The 23230-nt window shown below is 41.6% G+C and overlaps 2 protein-coding genes across 10 annotated transcripts; both read left to right on the top strand.

Moving 5' to 3' along the window:
* The first annotated feature begins 34 nt into the window (after window positions 1–34).
* LOC109515026 (eukaryotic translation initiation factor 4E type 3) lies at window positions 35–3348 on the top strand. Its single transcript, XM_019868564.1, has 3 exons — window positions 35–463; window positions 1136–1208; window positions 1937–3348. Exons 1-3 carry the CDS (start codon window positions 291–293, stop codon window positions 2024–2026), a joined length of 336 nt encoding a protein of 111 aa, XP_019724123.1. The 5' UTR covers window positions 35–290; the 3' UTR covers window positions 2027–3348.
* A 1893-nt stretch (window positions 3349–5241) lies between these two features.
* LOC109515030 (forkhead box protein P1-B-like) lies at window positions 5242–22625 on the top strand. 9 transcript variants are annotated; one of them, XM_019868579.1, is made up of 16 exons: window positions 5242–5343; window positions 8228–8368; window positions 15692–15832; window positions 16070–16159; window positions 19193–19304; window positions 19401–19515; window positions 19640–19747; window positions 19995–20082; window positions 20313–20390; window positions 20522–20681; window positions 20881–20957; window positions 21052–21153; window positions 21216–21343; window positions 21494–21539; window positions 21653–21816; window positions 21903–22625. In XM_019868579.1, the coding sequence occupies exons 2-16, from the start codon at window positions 8243–8245 to the stop codon at window positions 22057–22059; spliced, it is 1692 nt and encodes a 563-aa protein (XP_019724138.1). In that variant the 5' UTR covers window positions 5242–5343; window positions 8228–8242; the 3' UTR covers window positions 22060–22625. The 9 variants fall into 9 exon arrangements, with proteins under 9 accessions (XP_019724138.1, XP_019724141.1, XP_019724137.1 ...); XM_019868582.1 differs by having other exon boundaries at window positions 20489–20681; XM_019868578.1 differs by having other exon boundaries at window positions 20489–20681; window positions 21900–22625.
* Window positions 22626–23230: the final 605 nt, after the last annotated feature.

The following is a 23230-nucleotide window of genomic DNA, read 5'->3' as shown; positions in this document are numbered from 1 at the left end:
AATACTGTGAAACTGAACTCCTACAAGGGTAATTACTACGCATGCTTTTCTGTCCACGTCAGACGTCGAGCATCTCTGGTTTGCACATTTATACAGAAAGCGTCATTGTTTTTTGGTTGCTGTTCTGAGGACACACCGAAGCTGCTGATGATGAGTCATCAGCTGATCCTCAAGTTTACTGTCACAAAGCTAACGTGCACGTGTAACTCAGAAGCGACGGCGGAAACAGCGTCTCAACACGGCTACCTGTTTTTTGACAAAGCCACCAGAGTATTCCCTCAAAAACAACAATGATAGTCCGAGTGGCTGCCACGTTACATTTGAATTCTCCATCAAGCCCGGTGACTCTCCGTGAAACCAGCGTTCACGTACGAGGACCAGACACAGATTTGGGAAGCTTCTTGAACGATAAAGAAAATGACGTTCTGCCCTTACATTCTCCCTGGACCTTCTGGCTCATTCGGTAAATCGCTGCTTTTTACTTGAAATGTTAAAGTAATGAATTTGCTTTATGACCTCAAGAGAACTAAGAAATGGGATGATGCCTGTAACAAGTATTTGAAAGAGAGGCCATCAACAGTCGTTGCTGTGGAGTTGTTTAACTTAATTAATTCTATTCAAATAACGCCACACAAGTTGTTACTGGAGATTTTCTGACCTGTTTTCTCTTTGGCCTACATTGATAAGACACCTGCTTGTGAGGATCCTAGAATTAAAAAATATAATATACACGCACACAAACTGAAACAAATTAAGCACAAAATCAAATTCACTTTTTCACGTTACATATTAGTTAAGGAAGTTTTAATGCTACAATCCTGTTGACCCCTTGCTCGGTTGCCTATGAAAACACTAAGACCCCACTGAGATAGACATCCACTTGTCATTTCAGATCAAATTTCATGTTGAATCACGAGAAGAGTTACACAACCCTGTTACATGTACATGTTAAAAGATGCTGTGTTTTAATGAGGTCAGAGTTGTTTACTTATCCAACTCCATGCCGTCTGTTTGATTGACAGCACACCAGAACGTGACACATGCTGCACAAAAATTTTATTTGAAAATGCAAAGTGTATGTTTTTTTTTTCTTTTTACAAGAGACACTTATTTAAATAAGTATCCCTTTTGTCAGATCTCTACCAGGACCTAAAGCAACTGAATGTGAGTTCAACCTGAAGAAAGTCTACACCGTGGAGACAGTCCAGGCAAGATTTCCGGTCTTTTATAATCTTGCTACAAAACAGCACCATCATACAGTGCTGGCAACATAACATAATTGCGCCACAACAAGACTAGAACTTACTCATTTAAATTCAAATCAAAATATTCTTTGGTCCTAAATTTAAGAATTTGAGGTTTATTCCAAGGTTACTTTACATAATTGCTGTCATGTTCACTTAAGCATGATGCATATATGCCCTCGCAAACAAGAGATTCCATCTCAAGGGGTTTAAATGATGAATTTTCAACCAGGGACTAATTCATCATTCTGGCACAGTCTCAAAGAAGTCAAATTGCTTGTTTGGACTTCCTAACAACAGCAGTGGCAAAAAAATCCTTTGGTTGGAGTTTTCATACAGTAAAATGAAGAGAACCACTCTAGTGAGTTGTAGTAAATATGTGTGAGTACTTGTGTATACTTGTGCATACTTGTAGCCGCTTGTTCTCAACTAGGGAGGAAGAAAGTAACGTTAAAGGTGGTGTTTGGAGATTAAAAGTGCCAAAAGAGTGCACAGTGAGTGATGTGATAAAATGAAATATCTTTGATTTTCACAAAGTCTGCTGCATGGAAGGAATTGCTCCTGGCCACCATTGGGGAACAGTTCAGTGATTATTGTGCTGCAGATAAGATAGCATTTCAATAACTCAGTTGCAAGGCATGTAATTGATAGTCAATATTTAACCAATCGCCTGTGACTCACTTTACCCACAGAAGATGAAGTGTGTGGTGTCAGCGTCAGTGTACGAGACAGAGAAGATGTTCCGGTGTGGAATGAAAATGCTTCCTGCGCTGATGAGGTGAACATTTTAGGGAAGATTCATGAGCTCCGTCTGCAGATGCCATTTGAAGCAGCGTTTTACAAACGTGAGTATTTGCTCACATTGTATGTTTCATGGATTGTGAAGCTTATTGATGTAAGTAATACTCACATTTGCTTTGATTGCAGCTCACAAGGATCATCACGCTTTCGAAGGAGGTCGATCAGGATATTAGCACTTTTTGCACTTTAAAGCACATCTCGGACCATAATATGGAGGCAGATTTTGAAACCGCTGAGTTGAAGCTCATATGTTTAACCTCATCAACTCAAAATGTAGCCGTTATATTATAGCAAGGAAATCCCTCATCCTTTCGGAACGACAGTCATTCTTACACTGTATCTGAAACTGCTTGTGTTTATTGTTACTAAACTGTGTTTTTATAATGCACACTTTTGCAAACATCTCTTGAAAATGTAGCAGGTGATGTACAGTCGTCTATAATAGTATTCATTTCAGGTTCAACAAAATAGGTCTTTAAGTGAGTACACATTTAAAATCACACATCTTTTCACTCTTGTACTGAACGGCCAAAATCCCCCAAATTTCCTAGACCAGGATTTACCAGCCTTTAATGAGCCAATGAGCCATTTTCCATAACAAACATATCTTGGTACACCACCAACCAAAAATACTGTAATGTAATAATTGCATTTGAACAGAAAGCTGATATACTTGTAGGAAGCCGTGACCTAATTTGCTATTGTTTTCTTTTCACATTTTAGATATCAGCAAACCGCCAGACTTCCTGTTCTGTCTCCCCCTGTTGGTCATTGTTTTGTTTGTGTTCCTCTGAATGGGTTGTAACTGGAAAAGTAAATGTAAATATAATTTCAAAAATACATTTGATTCTGATTCTCATCATGGCTTTTGAGGAAAGAGGTTGGGTCCTGTAGCTGTTTGATGCCCTGCTTGTTGTAATCCCGGTTTGACAAATACCGGTAGAAGCAAACTGGGTTCTGAATGCGCTTGACTGATCGAATAAAAATAGTGGCTTTCCCTGTTACGCACACTCACTGAATGGAGTTGTGTCCGCTGTATGGCACGTGTAGCATAGCGTATTAGCTTAGCATAGCGAAGCGGTTAACAGAATATACAGCTCTCACTTCACTGAAGAAAACTCAAATAGTTTATTGCTGAGAAATGTATGCTATCCTCTCTATTCACTTGAGTTATAAACATGAGAATAAAATAAAATAAAACATGAGATCTTGTGGTTTTCATGTTGATTAGTCTCTATTCTGTTTTATTCGTGTGTTCCTTCAGTAAAATTGTAACTAGACACAAAACATGCTGACCAAAGGGGCACTGCTGTTTTCAGTTTCACTTTGTTGTGTTTCTTGCATTTACTTTGATCGCATCTGCTCGTACTGTAACAATTTATTGTTTTCAATGTGTCAAGAAGATTATCTACATTTAATGCAAACGTGAAACTGCTCTTCAAATCAGATTTTAGGGCTTTTGTGATACCTGAACATAGTTTGATTTCAGAATTTTGAATATTAGCCATCAGTCTCAGGCTACCATCCATCCAGTATTTGTCATGATTCTATCATATGAGGGAACACACAGGCATTCACATTTAGAACCGCATGAATTAATCTCAAAGGATTATTGGACACATTTCAGCATAAATGCAGAGTTATAAATGTTGAAGGAAGCAAACTACCGCTATCTCAACCAAATCCAACATTTAATATTGTTGATGGTTTCTTGTGGGTTCTGGACTCAATACAAGGGCATTTCTTTAAAGGATCAAGCCATTAAATAGGCTTTGCTCGGCTTTTGTTTTTACTTAAGTAATTCCATCAAAAGAACATATGTGTTCATGGAAAACTGCTTGCACATATACAGTTGACCTTTCACTTCAACATTTTGACCTTTGTATCTGTTGATCTTGGACGGTGCCTTGTGTTTGCCAGCAAGCAAGAATGTTAGCATCTTGTGTGCTCTCCGTGTGTGTGTGTGTGTGTGTGTGTGTGTGTGTGTGTGTGTGTGTGTGTGTGTGTTTCAGTTCAAATATAAACCTGCTAAAACTTGTAAATGCACCTGGATTCGTTTGTGTTTTTGCCACACTTGGATTCATTTGTGTTTTAGCCAACAGAATTTAATGACTAGATTGATGGCCGCCAATACCCTGCACAACGTAGAGAGGGGGAAATGTCGCCATCGTGTGGCTATTTACCTGTCATTCAACGGCTGACTTCTCGAGTTTTAACAGTTCTGTTAGAGGCAGGTTAAATAATTCAACTGTAAGATACAGTTGAATTATTTAACCTATATACGTTGTTTACCAAACATCTAATATAGCATATTTTAAATAAACTGAGATACTCTAGCTGGCCACGGTATTATGACAACTTGCACAATGTAACACTATCCAATACAAGAGCTGTATCAAATATTCTGCTTGAACAGGTAATAACAGTCAACTTTGTCACTCACTAAAACTAGTGTATCATGATGAGAGTCACCCCTAGTGTTTGTTAATGAGAAACAAAATATTGCAACCATCTCTTGGTGTGATGTATACACCCTACTAAGTACAGTTCAATACCGTTTGAAGACTACAAAAATAAAGCCTAACCCAGGGGTGTCAAACTATTGGTCGCGGGCCACTTTGGTGTTACGTCTTCCCTCGGAGGGCCCCTAAGACAGTGAGCCCGAATAAATGTTTCATCATCACATCGTATTATTACTTGTACACAAAAAAATGATGGCTCACTAGTTTTGAAATCAGTATTAAGTACTTGTTCAATTATTGCTCAAGTGAGTGTAAACAGGGTAACAATATTATTGCAAAATGCCACCGTTATTTATTACGTATGACAATTTGAGATTTTGCTACAAATTTAAGCAAGGATCATGGAAATTGACACATGATTTGCTCTCGCGGGCCACACAAAATGACGTGGCGGGCCGGATTTGGCCCCCGGGCCTTGACTTTGACACCAGTGCTCGAACGATTCAATTAAAACTGAACAACTCAAAGTCGTCATTGTTTCAAACTCAGACAATGTATTTGTCGCTTGATTTTTTTTTTTGACTGACACTACAATCATCATTTACAACGAAACAAATGAATACAAATGTATAGAGTCGAAGTGACCCGTGAGATTTTTTTTTCCAAGGCGAGCTGATGGCCCCGCGTGTGGACATGACGTCACCATTGTTTACTTTTAACGAAGCCACGCCTTCTGTTAGCAACTTGTGGCTAGCCCCGCCGCCAACGAAGCCACTCCGAGGTTCATTCTCCCGACACCACACTGGGTTCAACTTTGTTTACGCGTACACAAGCTGGTGAGTCAAAGTTAACGGAGTCGCACGCCGATAAACCTGTGTACTAGTGTTGATCTGAGAACGTCATATTTATTGCCATATCAGCGTTGCCAAAACGAGGAGAGAGATGATTCCTTTCGGTTAGCGGCTAGCTTTTGTTGCACATCGCTACGAACCTCGAGGTTGGTTTGAAAACACGTCCATATTTTCCGGAGGAGAGGAGAGAAGATATAGCCTATGAATAACACGCGCCCATTCGCATATCGATCATGCTAACTCGCAGTTCCTTGTTCCCCGTGTGACCACTAGCGTTAATGTTCGGGTCCTCACTAGGAATCTCATACTGCAATGGCTGCTATCGGCGGATGTCGAGTCCATTCATTTTGTGCCCAACATATCACACAACTATTAATAATGAGCAACACCTATTTGACATCTGCTCAGGCTTATTCAAATTGATAGTATTGATTGTATAACACTGAGTGACATGGCCCGTCCTCCAAAATGAGGTAAGATCAGTTTCTAAATATGCTACGACCAATGTTTTTCTTCGATACACATTTGTGCACTAACAAACAACAAGAATGATTCGAACGATTGTATCGACCGTCCAACCAAGATGAAAGCGATGCAGACACGTTGCAGTGCATTACAATGACCTTATGTTCATGAGAAAGTTGCTAACACCACAAAACCTCACACATATTCTTAATCGTGAATCTTTCCTTGAAACAGCTTTGCCGCAGTATTATGTTTTTACTATCAAATGTGTTGCTCGGAATACATATGTATAGTTAAATAATAATTCAAAGAAAGTTGTCTTCAGCCATGACAACAGGAAACTCTGCTTTTTGTCTTTTGTGTAAGCCTGATCCTGAAAGCATGAGCAAACAGAATGGAAACTTTGCTTGCAAATGCCGGACATGGTTTAGAGTGGCTTTCATTCGCAGGAATCACTTTGCTTTTTTTAAACCGTCTTTAAAATATCCCTTTCATTCATTTCATGATGCCAAGCTGACACATCTGATGCAGGAAGTACTCATTTCTTATTGTCTCTTAAGTGGCTTCAGTAAAATTGAATCTGTATCATGGACGTTAGTCCCAACAATCTAGTAATTTGGTGTTGATTCAGTTGGGAGCCAAAATGACTGTAGTATATTTAACCGTTGCTTTGCATGTTTGATTTATAAGTTTGCAAACCTTGAAACTAGTGACGTTCTCCTTCAGGCAATGTGACCTGTTTCATCTGAGCTTTTCCATCTGCTCACATTATCTGTTTGCCTACTTTATTTACTTTTGTTTATGCTGCTTAGCTTTCGACTCGAGCACTCCCAAGCTGTACACATAAAAGCCTTCTTGTGCATTGTACTACCTGACACGGCCGTTTATCGCACCACCTGGTTAATGGTAAATTGTTCCAGAAGGAAGATATGTTTGCACATAAACACAGACCCAGGGGCCCTGTGTTTACAGTAGCCATGGCAGCACTCAGTTATTCAACAAATAGACCAAGCATGTTCCTCTCGCAGTTTCAGAGGAGACTGCAACTTGTACTGTAGCTTGTTTGGTTTTTTTTTTTACATTGTAACCTGGTTGAAATTTAACAGCATTGATGACTTCGCATAACAGTGACTAAAACTGTTGTTTTCCTGTTGAAGTTCTTTTGGGGAGTTTTTCTTGGCGAGTTCCTCCTAATAGCAAAGTTGCTACCTTGCCGGATGTATTTGTGTGTCCGGGCCTTAAATTCAAGCAATCATTCTTCAGACCCTCCACGGAATTGTGCCTTTTGCGTTTCAAAACCATAATGCAACAGTTGGGGAAGTCACATTTGCACAAATCTCCGAGCAAACTTTTATTTCTGGGGGCAGGGGGGGGAAATCTTCTCACAGTCTTGTCTTAGGCAAACACTTTTTCTGAGTGCCGTGTAACTCCTAAGACAACATCCATCCATCCATTTTCTAATTTGCTCATCCTCACGAGGGTCGTGGTTGTGCTGGAGCCTGTCCCAGCCGTCTTCGGGCAGTAGGCGGGGAACACCCTGAACCGGTTGCCAGCCAATCGCAGGGCACACAGAGACAAACAACAGTCACACTTAAGGACAATTTAGAGCGTTCCATTAACCTGCCATGCATGTTTTAGGAATATTGGAGGACACTGGAGTACTTGGAGAAAACCCACGCAGGCACGGGGAAAACATGCAAATTCCACACAAGTTGGACGGAATCGAACCCATGACCTCTGCAGTGTGAGGCAGACGTGCTAACCAGTCAATTTTGACAACATAACATCCTTCCCAGACTTGATGCCTCTCCGCAAGCCTTTTTTGCCTGGCTTTCTTGCTCCATAATTTTTCGATGCTCTGCTGGGGTGTGATATAGTCTGAAAGGCCAGCTCAAGTGTCAAGATGTTTTAAGTGAGGAAAAGAGAGTAAGGATCAAGCATTTTCTGTGGCTCTGTCTAGTAAAGAATTCTACCTGCGTGACACGGGAAAACAATTTAAGAGCCACCTCCAAAATATTGGAATGGTGCAAAGTGAAACTCGTGACAAATTAAAGAATCTGTTGGCAAATATTATTCACTGTGAACCCCAAACACCCGACAACAGCTTGCTGTTGTCAACTTAGTTATCCATCGAACTTTTGGTGTGGCCAATTGGTACACTCTAAACTACTTAGTCAAAGTACATAATATTACAATTATGAAGTCAATCCCTCCCCCACCCCATGCTCAGGATACAGTCAAGATATTCCTGGCATGGGTATAAATGGTAGATGGAATTTGTTTATCGTGGTCCATGGCTTGACTTGAAATAACCTCACCCATTGAGATTTGTGTTTTCCATATTCCATGATGCCACGCTTTTTCATGCAGCTGTTTCCATTTACACCATTTGTTTGTTTCTCAGGTCAGTGGAGTCCAGATGCACGAGTCTGGGTCAGAACCAACTAGCCACGCCATTCCAGCTGTTAGGACACAGAACGGAAAAAATGCTGAGAATGACACTCGACTAAGGAGCGGCCATACTCCTCCTCCAGAGTCACCCAGAGTCAGTTTATTCCCGTTGGCTTCCCTTTATTACACAAACACTAATTGTGCCGATGCTCATTGTGGCAATGTTACCTCAGTTTTGGAGCAATGCTAGCATCTTGGGAGCACTTTTCTGAAACAAATGTGTTGCACACACTGAAGCTTACCGTGCGACATTAGTGTGTGAATTGTGGCCTCTGGTCTGCAGGTGTTGTGATTTCTCTGCTTGGATGGATGGGTAGATGGATGGGTTCTTAATTTAGTAGCAATAGTCATGCATACACAGTCATACTAAAGGACCTCCACACAAAGTAAAAACAAATACCAAAGTGCGCCCTTAAGGAAGAATTAGAAGAACATTTTCATCTTTTCTAATCAAGAAGAACAATTTATAGAATTAGGATGTTGCATGTTTGTATGGAGTATTAAATAGAGCCTAATTATGCCACAGTCGTATGTGCAAGGTTGGAAAGTTTAATATTATTGACAGCGATCTACAAAACACTACATTATAACTTACTGTACTACACCCACTACATACATTGCATGAAACTGTTGGCAAAATATGTAGGCTTGATTTTGTACATTGAAACTCAAATTTCAACATTCTAAATTGAGCAGTATTACAATGAATAATACTATAAGCCTTGTGTAGTATTCATGCGAGTATCCATATTTAAGTGTACATCACATTGCTAACATTTTTGCACAGTGTCCAGAAGTATTTTCACCACACACAATAACTTATACATCAGTTAATAGTGAACGGTATAGAAGATGGATCGTATGGATGACGGATAGATAGAGACTGTACGTAAATACACTACAGGTATTTTACTTCTGAAACATTTATTTTTGTGCGTGCAAACACTTTGTTTTTTTTCTTCTTTCTAACCCCCAATTTTGCTGCTGTAGACTGTAAAATTCCCCAGTGTGGGACAAACAAAGGATATCTTAATCTTAATGTCCTGCAGAAAGTGAAAAAATGTGTGTGTTTTTTGTTTTGAAAGTGAATGTACTGCATAGCCTGGAACCCTTCACTCTATTTATTGTTGAAAGTTAGCACATCGATGGGTGCAGGGATTTAAGGAAGGGAGGGTGTTGAGAGGGGGATTTTCTTGTTGCTCTTATTTTTTCCCCCCACATCTCTGACGGGAATAGGTCTCAGACAGCAAATTATGTTGCTCTTTGTTCATTTATTGGCTGCCAGGTGAATTTTGGAACGGGGGTCACTTTTCCTCTGTTTAATTGTCATCCTATTTTCAATCGACATTTACATGTTTGTCCCCACTTGTGCGTCTGCGAGGGAAAGTCACATGTCGGTGATTGTGTAATAAAATATCATGCGTGTTTTTACAGATGTTTGTACTTTGCAGGATACACATTAGTGTTGGGTTTTAGTGCTTTTTGTGTGTGTGTGTGTTTTGCTGTCAGTCATCTCAGAGTTCACAAGACCAGTCTTGCAGGAACGATCTGTGTTTACACTCGGCTGCTCACTGGTATGACTCTCAACAATAACAACAACACAAGATGTTTGGACTTGCTGGCTGCCATGGTAACGGGGATTAGGCAAAGGCTGTTGTTGTGTTGATGGTGTCCACAGAAAAACAGAGGGGCCAAACAGCTCTGTCTGTCTGTCTGTTGGGGTGGACCTGTTTTTTCATGGCTTTTGTGGCCACCTCGGCTGCATTGAATCTCATAAGAAAGGCCAAACAAGGAGGCCGTCGACTGTTATTGTTAGCCCACAGCCTCTGTGAAATTCTTCGTCAGTTTGTTTACCCGACTCTAAACAGACTCTGCCTCAGAGAGAGATGTTTGTTTGTGGTTCAGACCTTAATTAAAATATGAATCCTGCATTCTGTTTTCGTAAACAGGCTCTGCCTGCTTTTTATTCATTATTTAGTCTCTGTGCAATTTTGATGACTTTGTTTATGTTTACTGCAAACATTGCCAGAGCAGTGAGGCTCGACAGGGAGTGGGGTGGGGGTTGGTAAATTGCTGCCTGCTCAGTAGATGATGTTGTTTCTGTGCCACTGGTTGTTGTTGTTTTGATGGCGGGCTGTCTAATTCCCTTGAGCAATCTGTTGTTATTGTTGTTTGGTTAATTTAGGAGCTGAATCTCTTGACAGAACTTTGTACACTAGATGGTGAGTTGGAGAAATAATCAAGTGCATATTGTACTTTTTATGCTGGGAATTGTCTTTGATAGTATGGCGTTACTTGTGTGCGCATGCCTAATGCGCTCTGTATCACTCCGACATGTTTGTCAGACTCTCGGTCCACATGTCAGTCTCGCCCTTAACCGTAACTTCATTTTATGTGGTCCGCAACGTTAAAAACAATATGATTCTTTCAAAATGCGTTCTATGCTGCTTTACCATTTGAAGTTGGTTCCAAACATGTCCCTCACCGATTCTCTACATTTTGTGATTTTTACAATCCTCGAGGTACTGAGTACATGGCATTGTTAGAAAATAGGAAAAGGGCCCAAATGTCAAAATAAGGTATCGATCGATGTGAAGGTAAATACATGTTTGTTCTTAAAGGGCATTAAATGGTCTGGCCTTGCGGCTATTAAACACAGTCGATGTTGAGCTAATACAATTCCACACACAAGCACAGCGCCGAGAAAAGACTGCTGTCTATGTGCGTTTATTATCGGCGAAAGACCCAGTCGAAGCTCAAGTCAAATTAATTAACATGCATGTTAAACATACACACAAAAAAAAAACCTAGTTATCATGTCTCGAAATAGGCATTTTGTCATTGTTTTTGTGTACAGCAACATTTGTACAATTGTAACATCATTGTATCGCTGGCACGTACACATTAGCAGTGACATTTGTGCTAATATTTAAGATGTTCAGGCTGAACTTTTAAAATATGTGATTTAGTTTTTTGTTTTTTTTTTAATCGCCAAGGCAGCCTATATTTTCTTTTGGAAGCTGTATTTCAACGGATATTTGCTTCATATCCCTCCATTCTTCTGACTTAGTCATGTTTCCTAGTATACATTTTATTTGTTGTTCCCTATCATGTTTTTAAAGCGTATTCAGGCACGTGTTACTCCTCACCACCCAACCAACAAGGGCATTCTTATCAAGGGCATTTGTAATATGTTTACTCAACCGTTTCATCTTGTTTTTCTCTCTGTCAGTGTTTTCATCACCGTGAGTGACACCACACCCGTTTTCCTTTGTGCTTTGTGTGTGAGTCTGTTTAAGAGTTCAGAAAAACACCCATTGGCCCACAGTGCAAACTTCCATTTCCTCTGTAAAAGTCCCACGTCGTGTTGCTAAGTCTTTATGTATGAAAGGCTGGATCACAGCATATACTGTAGTGCCCCTGATTTACTAAAATCCAATCCATGGGTGCAAAGTTGTGTGTTGTGTTTACTCAAACAAATTGTTCTTGCTGTTGCTGGTTATCTTGTGCGTGGTCTACAAAGATTGTGATTTTTCACCAAGATCCCAAATAGTGGGCGCGAAATAGTGTGTTCCCTCAGACTGAATGATGGTATGCGCTGGTGGCAACAGTAAAAGGGGTGATGACTGCTGAATTTAAAAGAGCGTTCGCTCTTTCGGTTGGCTATGATGGTTTTCGACATGGAAAATCTCATACACTAGAGCTCGGCGAAATGACGGTATGAATCGTGATGACCATAGAAATGAGTCTATCGTGTCAGTTTTCTACTATTGTGCCGATTGTCATTTGGCTTCTGAATGTTTCAAGATTGTCAGAAAAGCTGCATTTAACGGACAAATACTTTTCCTGCACAATCTTATGCCACACAGCTGCCACCGGGTGGGTAGACGGAACAAGAAGAGGAAGTGAGTCATGTATCCTACATTACAGATGTTCGGTGCAAAATTAAATCTAAGACTCAATGAAAATTAATAAACAATGAGGTAGTGAACGCAAATAATGAATACTCCTGCTTTGGGAAAGAATAAACTAACAACGAACTCGTAATTATTATCTATGAACATTAAAAAAAAGGGACCGGTAGGTTGGGTACACCTTCAAACTACAAAAGCAAAGCAGTTTGCATTTTGAACCTCGTTATAACACAAAGAATAACAAAACTAATAATCACGGATTTGCATGTGTGTCCTTTAATTGGTGACTGTCCCAAAAAGGTTTGTGGGGCTGCCTATGTCACCTGCAGGTCAAGGCGAGACAACGCAACAGCAAGCTAGCATTAGCAAGGTTAGCAACGAGCTTCAACTACTGCTTGTTTAACATCAACGCCAACATCAACTCGCCTCAAAAAAAAACTTTTTGCAGTTGTCACACTCACAAAAAGATCACAAGGAATAATTATCAGAGGCAAGGACAAAGGAGCCATGCTACTTGCTAAGCTAACGAAATGTTATCGATCGCGAAAGACTGAAATTAAATGCTTGGTTGGGTTGGTGGACTACACTTCACAGAGGTCTCGCAAGAAAGCCGACCATAGTCATCCTTGAATAGCAAAATTGCGGGCTATATTTGATAGGTGTCTGGAAAGAAAATTAATCTAAAATAATCTCCACACACACAGCGAAACGGCAAATGTTTCAGCGTCTTGTATGTCAGCCAGGAGGAGTGATCTAAAAGATTAGAAGCACATGAGTATTGAGGACAAGCGATTCAAAATTTGGATGCATATCGTGTATTCCATGTACAAATTTGATTTGTTTTCACGATACAGTCTTGAGTTTTATTTTTGACATTTTGAGGTCTAATCAATAAATGTTCTCACAATTACATTACAGCACAGCTTACCATTTTAGTTTTTAAAGATATTTGTGTCGGAAACATTTGTTATGTGCAAAAATCCGTGGGCTACTTTTGCTTCTGTTTGCATTTGATGATTTTATATAGCAGCGGTAGGACTACTGGATGTATTTCTCATTTGATACGTGTCTGTTAAATGTCACTTCAAAATAAAGTGACAAAGGGTATGCAGTCATAGTGTGTTGTAGCGATGGAAAATGAAGCTTCAAATTTGCTTCATGAACCAGTTGTATTTTTTTCACTCCTCTCGGTGGCGCACTCTGTTCAACACTAGGTTGATAGTACACTGACTATTTCTTCTTTACAGTGATGGCAGTTTTCCGCGGATACGCGGAAATCCGCCGTTTTATTTCTTAAATTGATCATTTTTGTGAATCGTCTAAATCCGTTGAAAAAATTTTAGGGGGGGTCAGGTACCTTATCGTCGAGTTTTCACGAGCTCTCCCGATCAGTCTTTCCATCTTTGTAAACAGCCCTGCGATTGGACGTATATGATGTCTTACTTGTTGTGATTGGTCGCTATATCGGCAAATGCAAATCACAACCAATCCGTGTTCGCCTTCCTGAAGCCCTTTCTTGCGATTCGGGAAAAAGCTTGATGTCGCTGGTTAAGCTCTGTGTACAGTGTGTGACGATGTCATTCTATACGGATCGAGAGGATGGAAAGCTTTACAGAGTCACGCAACCTCGGTGAAACACCGAAAACAGACATTTCTACTGAAAAGTAACTGCTCGATCTCAAGCACTTTTCGACAGCCTGGAGCATGTGTAAAAACAAGAGGAGTTGGCTAAAAAGAGAGTGGAAAAAGACAGAGAGGACCAATAAGCTTTTAGCGCTTGCTAAAAAGCTTAAAATGAAGAGAAAATAAAGTATTCTACCTCACGAAACTGTATATTGTTGTATATACTGTAAATAGACATCCACTTTATATAATAAAATACATTCATAACCCATATATAGTAAACAGTGTGGGACTTCTGACTTCCGGGTTGAGTGAATGCTGGCGCGTTTGGCTGCCGCTGCTCAACCCGTATTGTATTGTTTTGTTTTTTTGTTATTGTAAAGTGTCCTTGGGTGTCTTGAAAGGCGCTTATACATAAAATGTATAATTATTATTATTATTATTATTATTACTTCACTATCACTGTATGAGGTAAAAATCAACAGCTTTTTATCACATTTACACAACACTTTATGAATACAAGTAATGAACAAATCTTAAATATGGCAGGGAATGTGTTTCCTTTTTTTGTTTTGATTTTGAGCAGCAAATTTGAAGTTACAAATTGGTGCTCACCAGGAATGCATAAGCAAAATTGCACAAATTTTCACTTGAAAGAATAGTGGCAATCTTGGGATTTTTTTCTGTTCAAGTTTCAAATACTGTGTAAATTCAATACACTTCATCTTCAGCATGTTTAGTGCCACTTTTGTAAGTAACCATGCCCCGTCCAGGCCACGCCCCGTCCAGGCCACGCCCCTTTCCGCTTTTTTCATCACTCGCAATTGCCATCACTGTCTTTAAACTAACAGTGCCGTGTAGAGGAGTCAAAAAGTACAGCTGTTCATGAAGCAAATTAGAAGCTTAATTTTCCCATTACTAGTGTATTGTATAATATTTTATAGAATAACTGAAAATATATTGTGTTATATCGTTATCGTAATACCTGTATAAATTGTTGTAAATCATGATAGATATTTCCATTTGTAAAGGTAATAAACATCTCATATATATCGACCCATTATCCAAACCGCTTTATCCCGCTTTATTGTCACGAGTGTCATGGGCGTGCTGGAGCCTATCCCAGCTGTCTTCGGGCAGTCGGCAGGGTACACCCTAAACTGGTTGCCAGCCGATCACAAAGACAAACAACCATTCACACTCAGTCACACCGAGGGACAATTGAGAGTCTTCAATTAACCTCCTATGCATGTTTTTGGAATGTGGGAGGAAACTGGAGTACCCAGAGAAAACCCATGCAGGCCTATCCATCACTTTACTAGAGATTGATCTTGTTCTCATTAGTCTTCAGTCACTTTGTTCTAAAACGTTTGTGGATCATCCCTGTAAAAGCCAATCTGGCCTTCTGATTCTTTTTGCTGAGTGGTTTGCATCTTGTGGTCTGGCCTGTATATTTCTTCTCTTGAAGTCTTCTTCAACCAGTGGATTGTGACACCTTCTGCCCTGCCCTGTGGAATTTGGCAGTGATGTCACTGACTCTTGTCTTTAGGTGTTTCTTCACTTTTCACCCACTTTTTGTGTTGCTCGTTTCATTCATGCGCTTTATATTTGTTCTGTGGTGTCTGTTGCAAGTTTGCACACGAACATAGTGACCATATGCCGCGAGTAAAGATTCATAAAAATACCCCACGGATTCGCGTTTGTCGTTGTTGCATTTTATTAATCAATTCGCCCCAATCAAGCCCAACATGTCATCCCTTCTCCCGCGAAATCTGGTAATTAAGCAAAAAGTCTCTCTTCGATGGTCACTGTGTAAGGGGCTACTGGCTGACTGTATATCGAGCCCAACTTGTTCCGACACAATGTTTTGGTTGTCACAGGTTCCAGCATCATCATCCATGATGACCCCTCCGGCTGAGGCTCCGCAGCAGCTACAGCAGCAGGCGGCGCAGCAACAGGTCCTCAGCCCTCAGCAGATCCAAGCCCTGTTCCAGCAGCAGAAGGCCCTCATGCTGCACCAGGTACTGGGCCTGGAGGGCCTTTGTCTGTCTTCAGTGGGCAAGGCAAGGCAGCTTTATTGATATCGCACATTTTTCATACACAAGGCAATTCAATGTGCTTCACACAAGTAAAGACACGACAACTACTAGCATTTGCAAACACAACAGTTCACAGCATTCAGACACAAAGTCGAGAAAACAAAAGTAAGGGCCCAAATTCTGTTTGGTTTCACTCTTGTTTTATCAACTTGTCTGCAGCAACAAATTCAAGAGGTCTTCAAGAATCAGCAAGAGCAGCTAAATATGCAGCTGCTCCAACAGAAGAATGCTGGGATAGTTAGCCAGGAAGTAAGTTCACATACAGTATTTGCCTCCGTTACCTTCACACTGACGTACAGTACGTCTGTGAATGCACCGACAGATGGCCAATGTGACAAACATGCATGATGGGAGGAACACGTAATCAGAATTCTGTGCACCTTGGCCTTTTTTCAGCTTCCCTCAATTTTACTGAGCAGAAATAAGTAGGTGATGCATCAGTATCACTGCACTCAAACATTGAGAGTGGCATAGTGTGGGTCGTGGTGGTCACCGTCGCTGGTCTCGTCCAAAATAGTCCATACGCTGGAATACTTTAAACCAGGAATTTGTCGCCGGAAGTTGGTGTCAATCTATTACAACAGCATCAAACCTAACACACAAATGGACAAAGCACACACAGTTAGTCTTATGTCCCGTATATTATGTGTTGCTGAAGTGCTTCCACGCCAAAATGAATCCAACGAGTAAATCTTCAAAGTACAAGTTGGACCATTGTGTTAAACATAAATAAAAACTGAATACAATGATTTGCAAATCATGTTCAACATACACACATTTAATTGAATACACTACTTAGACATCATATTTCATGTACAGACCGATAAACTTTATTGTTTTTTGCAAATAATCATTAGCTTAGAATTTTATGGCTGCAGCACATTCCCAAAAGCCTGGAACAGATGCCAAAAAAAAGACTGAGATAGTTGAGGAATGCTCATTCAACACCTGTTTGGAACATCCCACAGGTGAACAGGCTAACTGGCAATAGGTGTTTTGTAAGAAGTAGTTTGCTTCCCACCGAAGCAGCTTAAGTTTAGCCGACCACATCAATGCAAAGCACCCAGTCGCGAGTGCAGCCACAGCTAACATTAGCACCGAAAGCGTTAGCAATAGAATGAGCCATAGCAAAGGTCTTCGGCAAACTAAACTCGAGGAGCACACCCGGCGTACGAGGCATGAAATCAGCATAGCTGCTGTGTCCTCTGTTGCCTACTAGAAGCGATGGATGTTTATTTCAGTACTTTATTTTGTCATGATGAACAGTGCTAATTTACAGCACTATGATGTAAGGGTCTGTTTTATTTATTTTGTATTATCTGAAGTAAGTTCAGCGTTCAGTACCTGTATTTCTCGGTTCTTACTGTTTTTGATATGTTAACCTAAGCACTATTTAAGGACCTGATGTTCTATTTTATTTTTAGTTTGTAATTCTTTGGAGATTTACAAAAATAAAGAAAACAGTGATATTCCCCCTGGTGGTCGGAACTAAAGGTTGCAGGTAGGATTTGGGACTAGTCTCAACTACAGCAGCAAGTGAAATGGCTCGGACTGCACCTGTTCAAGTCTGTTTAAAAACAATAAAAGACTATAATGCCACTTTGTGATTTCAATCTTTTGATCTGCCTCAATAATGTAATGAATCTAAAATGAAAATAGGGGGTTTCTCAGCAATTTTTAGATGAGATTAAATCTAGATTAATTAGATCAATTAATGACAGATCAAAATTAATTAATCTCACTATGTTTTTAATCTCTTGCCAGCACTAATATATATATATATATATATATATACACACACACACACACACACACACACACACACACGCGCGCGGCGGCCCGGTGGTCCAGTGTTTAGCGCGCCGACCTCACAGTGCAGAGGTACCAGGTTCAATTCCAGCTCCGGCCTCCCTGTGTGGAGTTTGCATGTTCTCCCCGGGCCTGTGTGGGTTTTCTCCGGGTACTCCGGTTTCTTCCCATATTCCAAAAACATGCACGGCAGGCAGTTTGAACACTCCAGATTGTCCCTAGGTGTGCTTGTGAGCGCGGACGCTTGTTTGTCTATGTGTGCCCTGCGATTGGCTGGCAACCGGTTTAGGGTGTCCCCCACCTACTGACCGAAGACGGCTGGGATAGGCTCCAGCACCCCTCGCAACCCTTGTAAGGATAACGCGGAACAGAAAATGGATGGATGGATATATATACGCACGCACATACACAGACCCCCTCATCGAACAAAGTCACGCAATCAAGGCAACCCACATTATTAGGCCCCTCCACCTCCGTTTTGGAGAAAATTTAAGACATTTACGTGCGCCTGTGGGTCGTGAAAATACAGTGTGTGTATGTGTTTGTGTGTGTTGGGATGCAGGAAATGTTTAGTTTGTTTCTCAATGTGTGGTTTGTATGCAGACAATTAAGGGAGTGATTCTGCCCACATTAGTTGATCCTTTGGGAGTACTCTAAAACCAAAGTGAAAGAAATCGCATAATGGTTGTCGCTAAACTTCAGAAAGTCCAGCATCTCTTCCCATCAATGCCGTCACCACTAACTGATGCTCTGCCGTCTTTGCGCCTGCTTTGCTGACATCCCAAACAGCTGCTGTTGAATTGCGTCTTCACTCCAACGCATTTCAGTCGCAGGTCAGGTTGTTCCCTCAGACGGCCATTATGACTGTGAAACCATCATATAATAATATGCACGATTGACTCCTCATGGCAGATTTACACAACAAATCAGAGGTCAGGAAAAATATTTGGTCACAAATTGTTGTACAAAAAATGCATTCAATATCTCATGATTAAAAGTGAAGACCATTTGTAATTTTGCTTCCAATTTTGATCAGTACACTTTGTGCTTTGGCGGCCCATATAAAATGTTGAAGCGGGCCATATTTGGTCCTGAGACCTTGACTTTGACACCTTATCGACCTTATAGCTAGACTTGCGTCTTTTGAATGAAAAAACAACGTCCCATTTCAAAAAGGTTTTTGTTGCACCCCTAGTAATATGGCATGACTCCTTCTCTTGGCTGGCTTCATGCCAGCCCTTAGATCACTCCAAAATTGCATCACGGGTGTTTGCCCCTGCCTTTAAGACACCTGCAAAATCAGCCTTGTGCACTAACCAGGATTTCAATTGATTCGAGTCCATTTTTTTCCCCTTTCCCCCCATTCGGCAGACGCAGTCTTGAATGCGCCTGGTTAGTCGATCAACTTCCATATCTGTTTGCAAGCGCATTCGAGTTTGTGGCCTTGAATAAATCAGGCCGTTTGTGTCCTAGCTTACGGCACAGCAGATCGCCATCCAGCAGCAGCTTCTTCAGGTGCAGCAGCAGCATCTGCTCAACCTGCAGCGGCAAGGCCTTCTCTCCGTGCTCCCCACCAGTGTTGCCGGTACGTCGCGCCCCCGCGCCCCCTTCCTCTCTTTGATTTGCCACGAGGTAAAGGTCACACAGACATACTCTTATCAAGTGTTGGGTTTTCTCATAGGCTGTGAAAATGAAAATGACACTGGTGCGTTATCTGCGGGCGGGGACTCCAGAGAGTCGACCAATCACCAATCTGCGACCAACGGCCATCCCGCTCTCCTGAAAAGGAAGGAAAGGTGCTTTCCTGTGCACACTGAACCCTTTTATACATCCTGTTCAACTGTGGCGCCTGTTCTTTCTTATGCTTGCACGTCCAGAGATGCATCACTGACGCCAGTCATATGTTGTGACTCGTTTCAGCAGCTCGCTGGATGAAAACGCACCAGGTAGCCATGCTCTGTACGGGAACGGCATGTGCAAATGGCCTGGCTGTGAGACAGTTTTTGGAGACTTTCAGGCGTTTTTTAAGTGAGTAGCAGCTCATTGGACCCTCGAATAAGACACACCCGTGATACTTTTTTTTCTGCCTTTTGGATCTCAAAGAGAACCAGGTCAAAGATTATTTTCTTCAATACATTTGTTTTTGTAGTGGTGGCATACTCTATGCTTTTACTTTGCGTATGCATGTATGTATGTGTATATCTTTGGCACATTGAACACATTTGTTTCCATGTTTGCTGCTCATAAAAATGCTTTCAATGGTGTTTTTCTGCAGGCATTTGAACAGCGAGCACACACTTGACGACAAGAGCACTGCGCAGTGTCGCGTGCAGATGCAAGTGGTTCAACAGCTGGAATTACAGGTTTGTTTTTACCAATCTAGTTTTTTTTTTTTTTTTAATTTGCACATTGACGTTATTTAAAATGGCTGCCGGCTGCAGTGCCATGTTGTTTTCACACCACGTCTGGAACCAGAAGTGGCATCTTTCGATAAGCTTCCACCTCCGGGTGTGCCGGAAAATTTGCGTGTGCCAGAGAGTTTTTGTCATGTATCGCAACCAGCGAACTTAGCACCTCTCATTTCCCATCTCAGCTCAAGAAAGACAAAGAGCGACTTCAAGCAATGATGGCTCATCTGAAGTCGTCTGAGCCCAAAGCTGCAGCTCAGCCCGTAAGTTTCTGTCACTTAACGCTTTGACATCCACTGCGTGGTTCAACAGACACAGTTGCAATCTTTTTTTTTTCTCTCAATTTGCTTATCCTCCGCAGGCGAACTTTGTGCCTAACATGTCCTTCTCCCAGGCAACGCCACCCAAAGGTCCCCATATGAGCTTGTCCCAGAGCGCCACGGCGCCGTCCACGCCCTTGATGCCCCTGTCCGAATCCCCGTCGGTCCTCACTCCCAACGCCGGCTTCAACGGAACCCCTGTACGCAGGCGATACAGCCGCTCTGTCAGCCAAGGTGAACGGCAAGCATGCACTCAGCAGGTGGACAAATGAGCTTCAATCCAACTCCTCTTTGCTCCTGACATGCAAACGAAACACTGTTGTATGAGCAGAAAGTCGTTTAAAAAAAAAAAAAAAGGCATTTTGAACCTACATTCAATCTGAAAAGCATATTAATTGGAAATGTTAGTGTAAGATTGTTGTCTTTTCAACAGATATCGTTGATAATAAAGAGTTCTACCTAAGCACAGAAGTGAGACCGCCGTTCACGTACGCATCGCTCATACGACAGGTAAAGGCGGCGTTGTATGAAAATGCAAAACTGGATGTCTGCAAGAATTTGCCATTTTCTCTTCATCTTCGAACGTTTCCTTCATCTCCATCAGGCAATCTACGAGTCACCGCGCAATCAATTGACTTTGAATGAAATCTACAACTGGTTCACAAGAAACTTTGCCTATTTCCGACGCAATGCAGCCACATGGAAGGTACGGATGTCAATTTGTGCCCGTCGTGTGCATCTTGTAACGTCTTTTCTGGGAATGGCCAGAATGCTGTCAGACACAACCTGAGCCTCCATAAGTGCTTTGTACGCCTGGAGAATGTGAAGGGAGCCGTGTGGACGGTTGACGAGATCGAGTTCCACAGACGAAGGCCCCAGAAGGCAGCCGGTAATGGGTGAGTTGGCTAATGCCTTGTTGACGCCACACCATCTCAGACCCGACGTTCCACCCGAATGTTTTTGGGAGCTTTGGAGTCGGAGACGCCACCAGTCATTTCCTGCAAGCCCTGACTGTTTTTTTTTCCTCTCTCTCTTTGCAATTACAGATCTCTCCTGAAAAACCGGCAGAACTTAGCTGGGTCTGCTTCCCAGGTAGGCTCCTGGTGTCTGAACGGCTTTTCCCGCGTTTGATGGTCAATTGGGAAAGTGGATGCTTTCACACTGTCAATTCTGACGGCGACATCGTTTTGTGTTTTCGTTTGCAGATTGGAAGTTTAGACTGCACCGCCTTCTACAACCCGTGTGCGATGGGAAGCATCCCATTGCATTCCCTGCCTCACATCCTCCAGGAGCAGATGAACGGCGCCCTTGCCAATGGGTCCGGCTACCAAAGCGACAGCAGCGCAACGCAATCGCCCCCACAAGCTCTGTACGCACCAACGCGAATTGTGAGATTGTAGACGATGAACCGCCTTTCACACAGCACACTGTGTCCTTCTGTTTTTGTTAAAGCAGCATCAAAGAGGAGCAAGAGGACGAAGAAATTGCTGAAAATTACCCTTATGAATCTCCCGGGAGCACAGATGAACACGGCCACAGCCCGGAGACGAACCGCGACAACGACAGTGGCAGCCCGGAGAGGCTTCGTCTCGACCGCGTGCCTTCGCTCTGACCACGAGGTCCAAGATCTCCGAGTGCATATTCCAAAAGAGTCCAAAAGCTACTGCTTCATTTGTATAACCAAACATACTCTTGTCGTTCTTTTTATTATTTATCAGTATTTTGTTTTTTGTTCTTTTAATCTTGTTTTTAATTCTGTACAGTCAAGTAAGATCACACACGTGAAACTGTCTTTTCATGGTTGATATTTTTTAAAACACGAGCATGAGAAGCGGAGAAGCCAAAGCATAGGAACACTGATAGGGAGCACTTCACGATTGAAAGAAGAAAAAAAAAAAAAAACACTAGTTGATTTTTATTGTAGTTATATTATATATGCATTTGTAGAGAGATGATTCCTGATATGTTCACTGCCTCCGTGATCGCATATATTTGTATGTAATGATATCATCAGGTGATTCAAAAAGAGAATGTCTTTATACGTGTTGGTATTTTTCACCCCCACCACAAACATTGCTGAATTTTCTCAAGTTGAGCATGTAAGAGTAGATTCTATAGATATACCTTTTACTGTAGACCAACTCAATGAAGAATAAATTCATCATGATAACTGTCAAAGCTGAGTCTTTGTTGTGTGTGAGAGAGAGAGAGAGAGAGAGAGAGAGAGTTCCCAATCTGCCCTTGTAGCCAATTAAACGGGGGAGTTTGCAGTGTTACAAGTGCTAGCAAGATTTGAATGCAGCCTCACTTTGCTAACCCCCCCCCCCCCCGTTACTGTACAAGTGGAATTCTCAAACAGGCCTTTCATGATGGCATGCAATTACAAAAGTGTGTAGTCGTGATTTATAGTCTCAGAACACATATTCCGCTTTATCACAATAGCAGCACGAGCAACGCTGAAGTAGCATTAGCATTTCAAACCGACGCTAGCAGTAGCTGCTACTTTGATTTATTCGCAAATGAGTTGTAACTACAGTATAACATGAAATGTCATAGCAGAAATGTTGCTAATACTGTGTCGCATCTGAATCATCTCAGCTGCCTGAGGTTGCTTGGCTGTTGCTTGTGTTTGCTAGTCTTATGCCCAGGTGTTTGCAAATGAGGGATGGATTTCTTTTTTTTTTTCTTGCCATTGTTTCAGCAAAGTTTCTGAAGCGCAAGGTGACAGGTCAGCAAGGCTACAGAGTGCTTGAATCTGTGATTGGTTGTGGGTTCTTAAAATC

This window comes from Hippocampus comes, unplaced genomic scaffold, assembly GCF_001891065.2.
Source record: "Hippocampus comes isolate QL1 unplaced genomic scaffold, H_comes_QL1_v1.1 scaffold41, whole genome shotgun sequence".
In the NCBI taxonomy this organism is placed as follows: Eukaryota; Metazoa; Chordata; class Actinopteri; order Syngnathiformes; family Syngnathidae; genus Hippocampus; species Hippocampus comes.
This window is presented reverse-complemented; position numbering and strand designations above follow the sequence as displayed.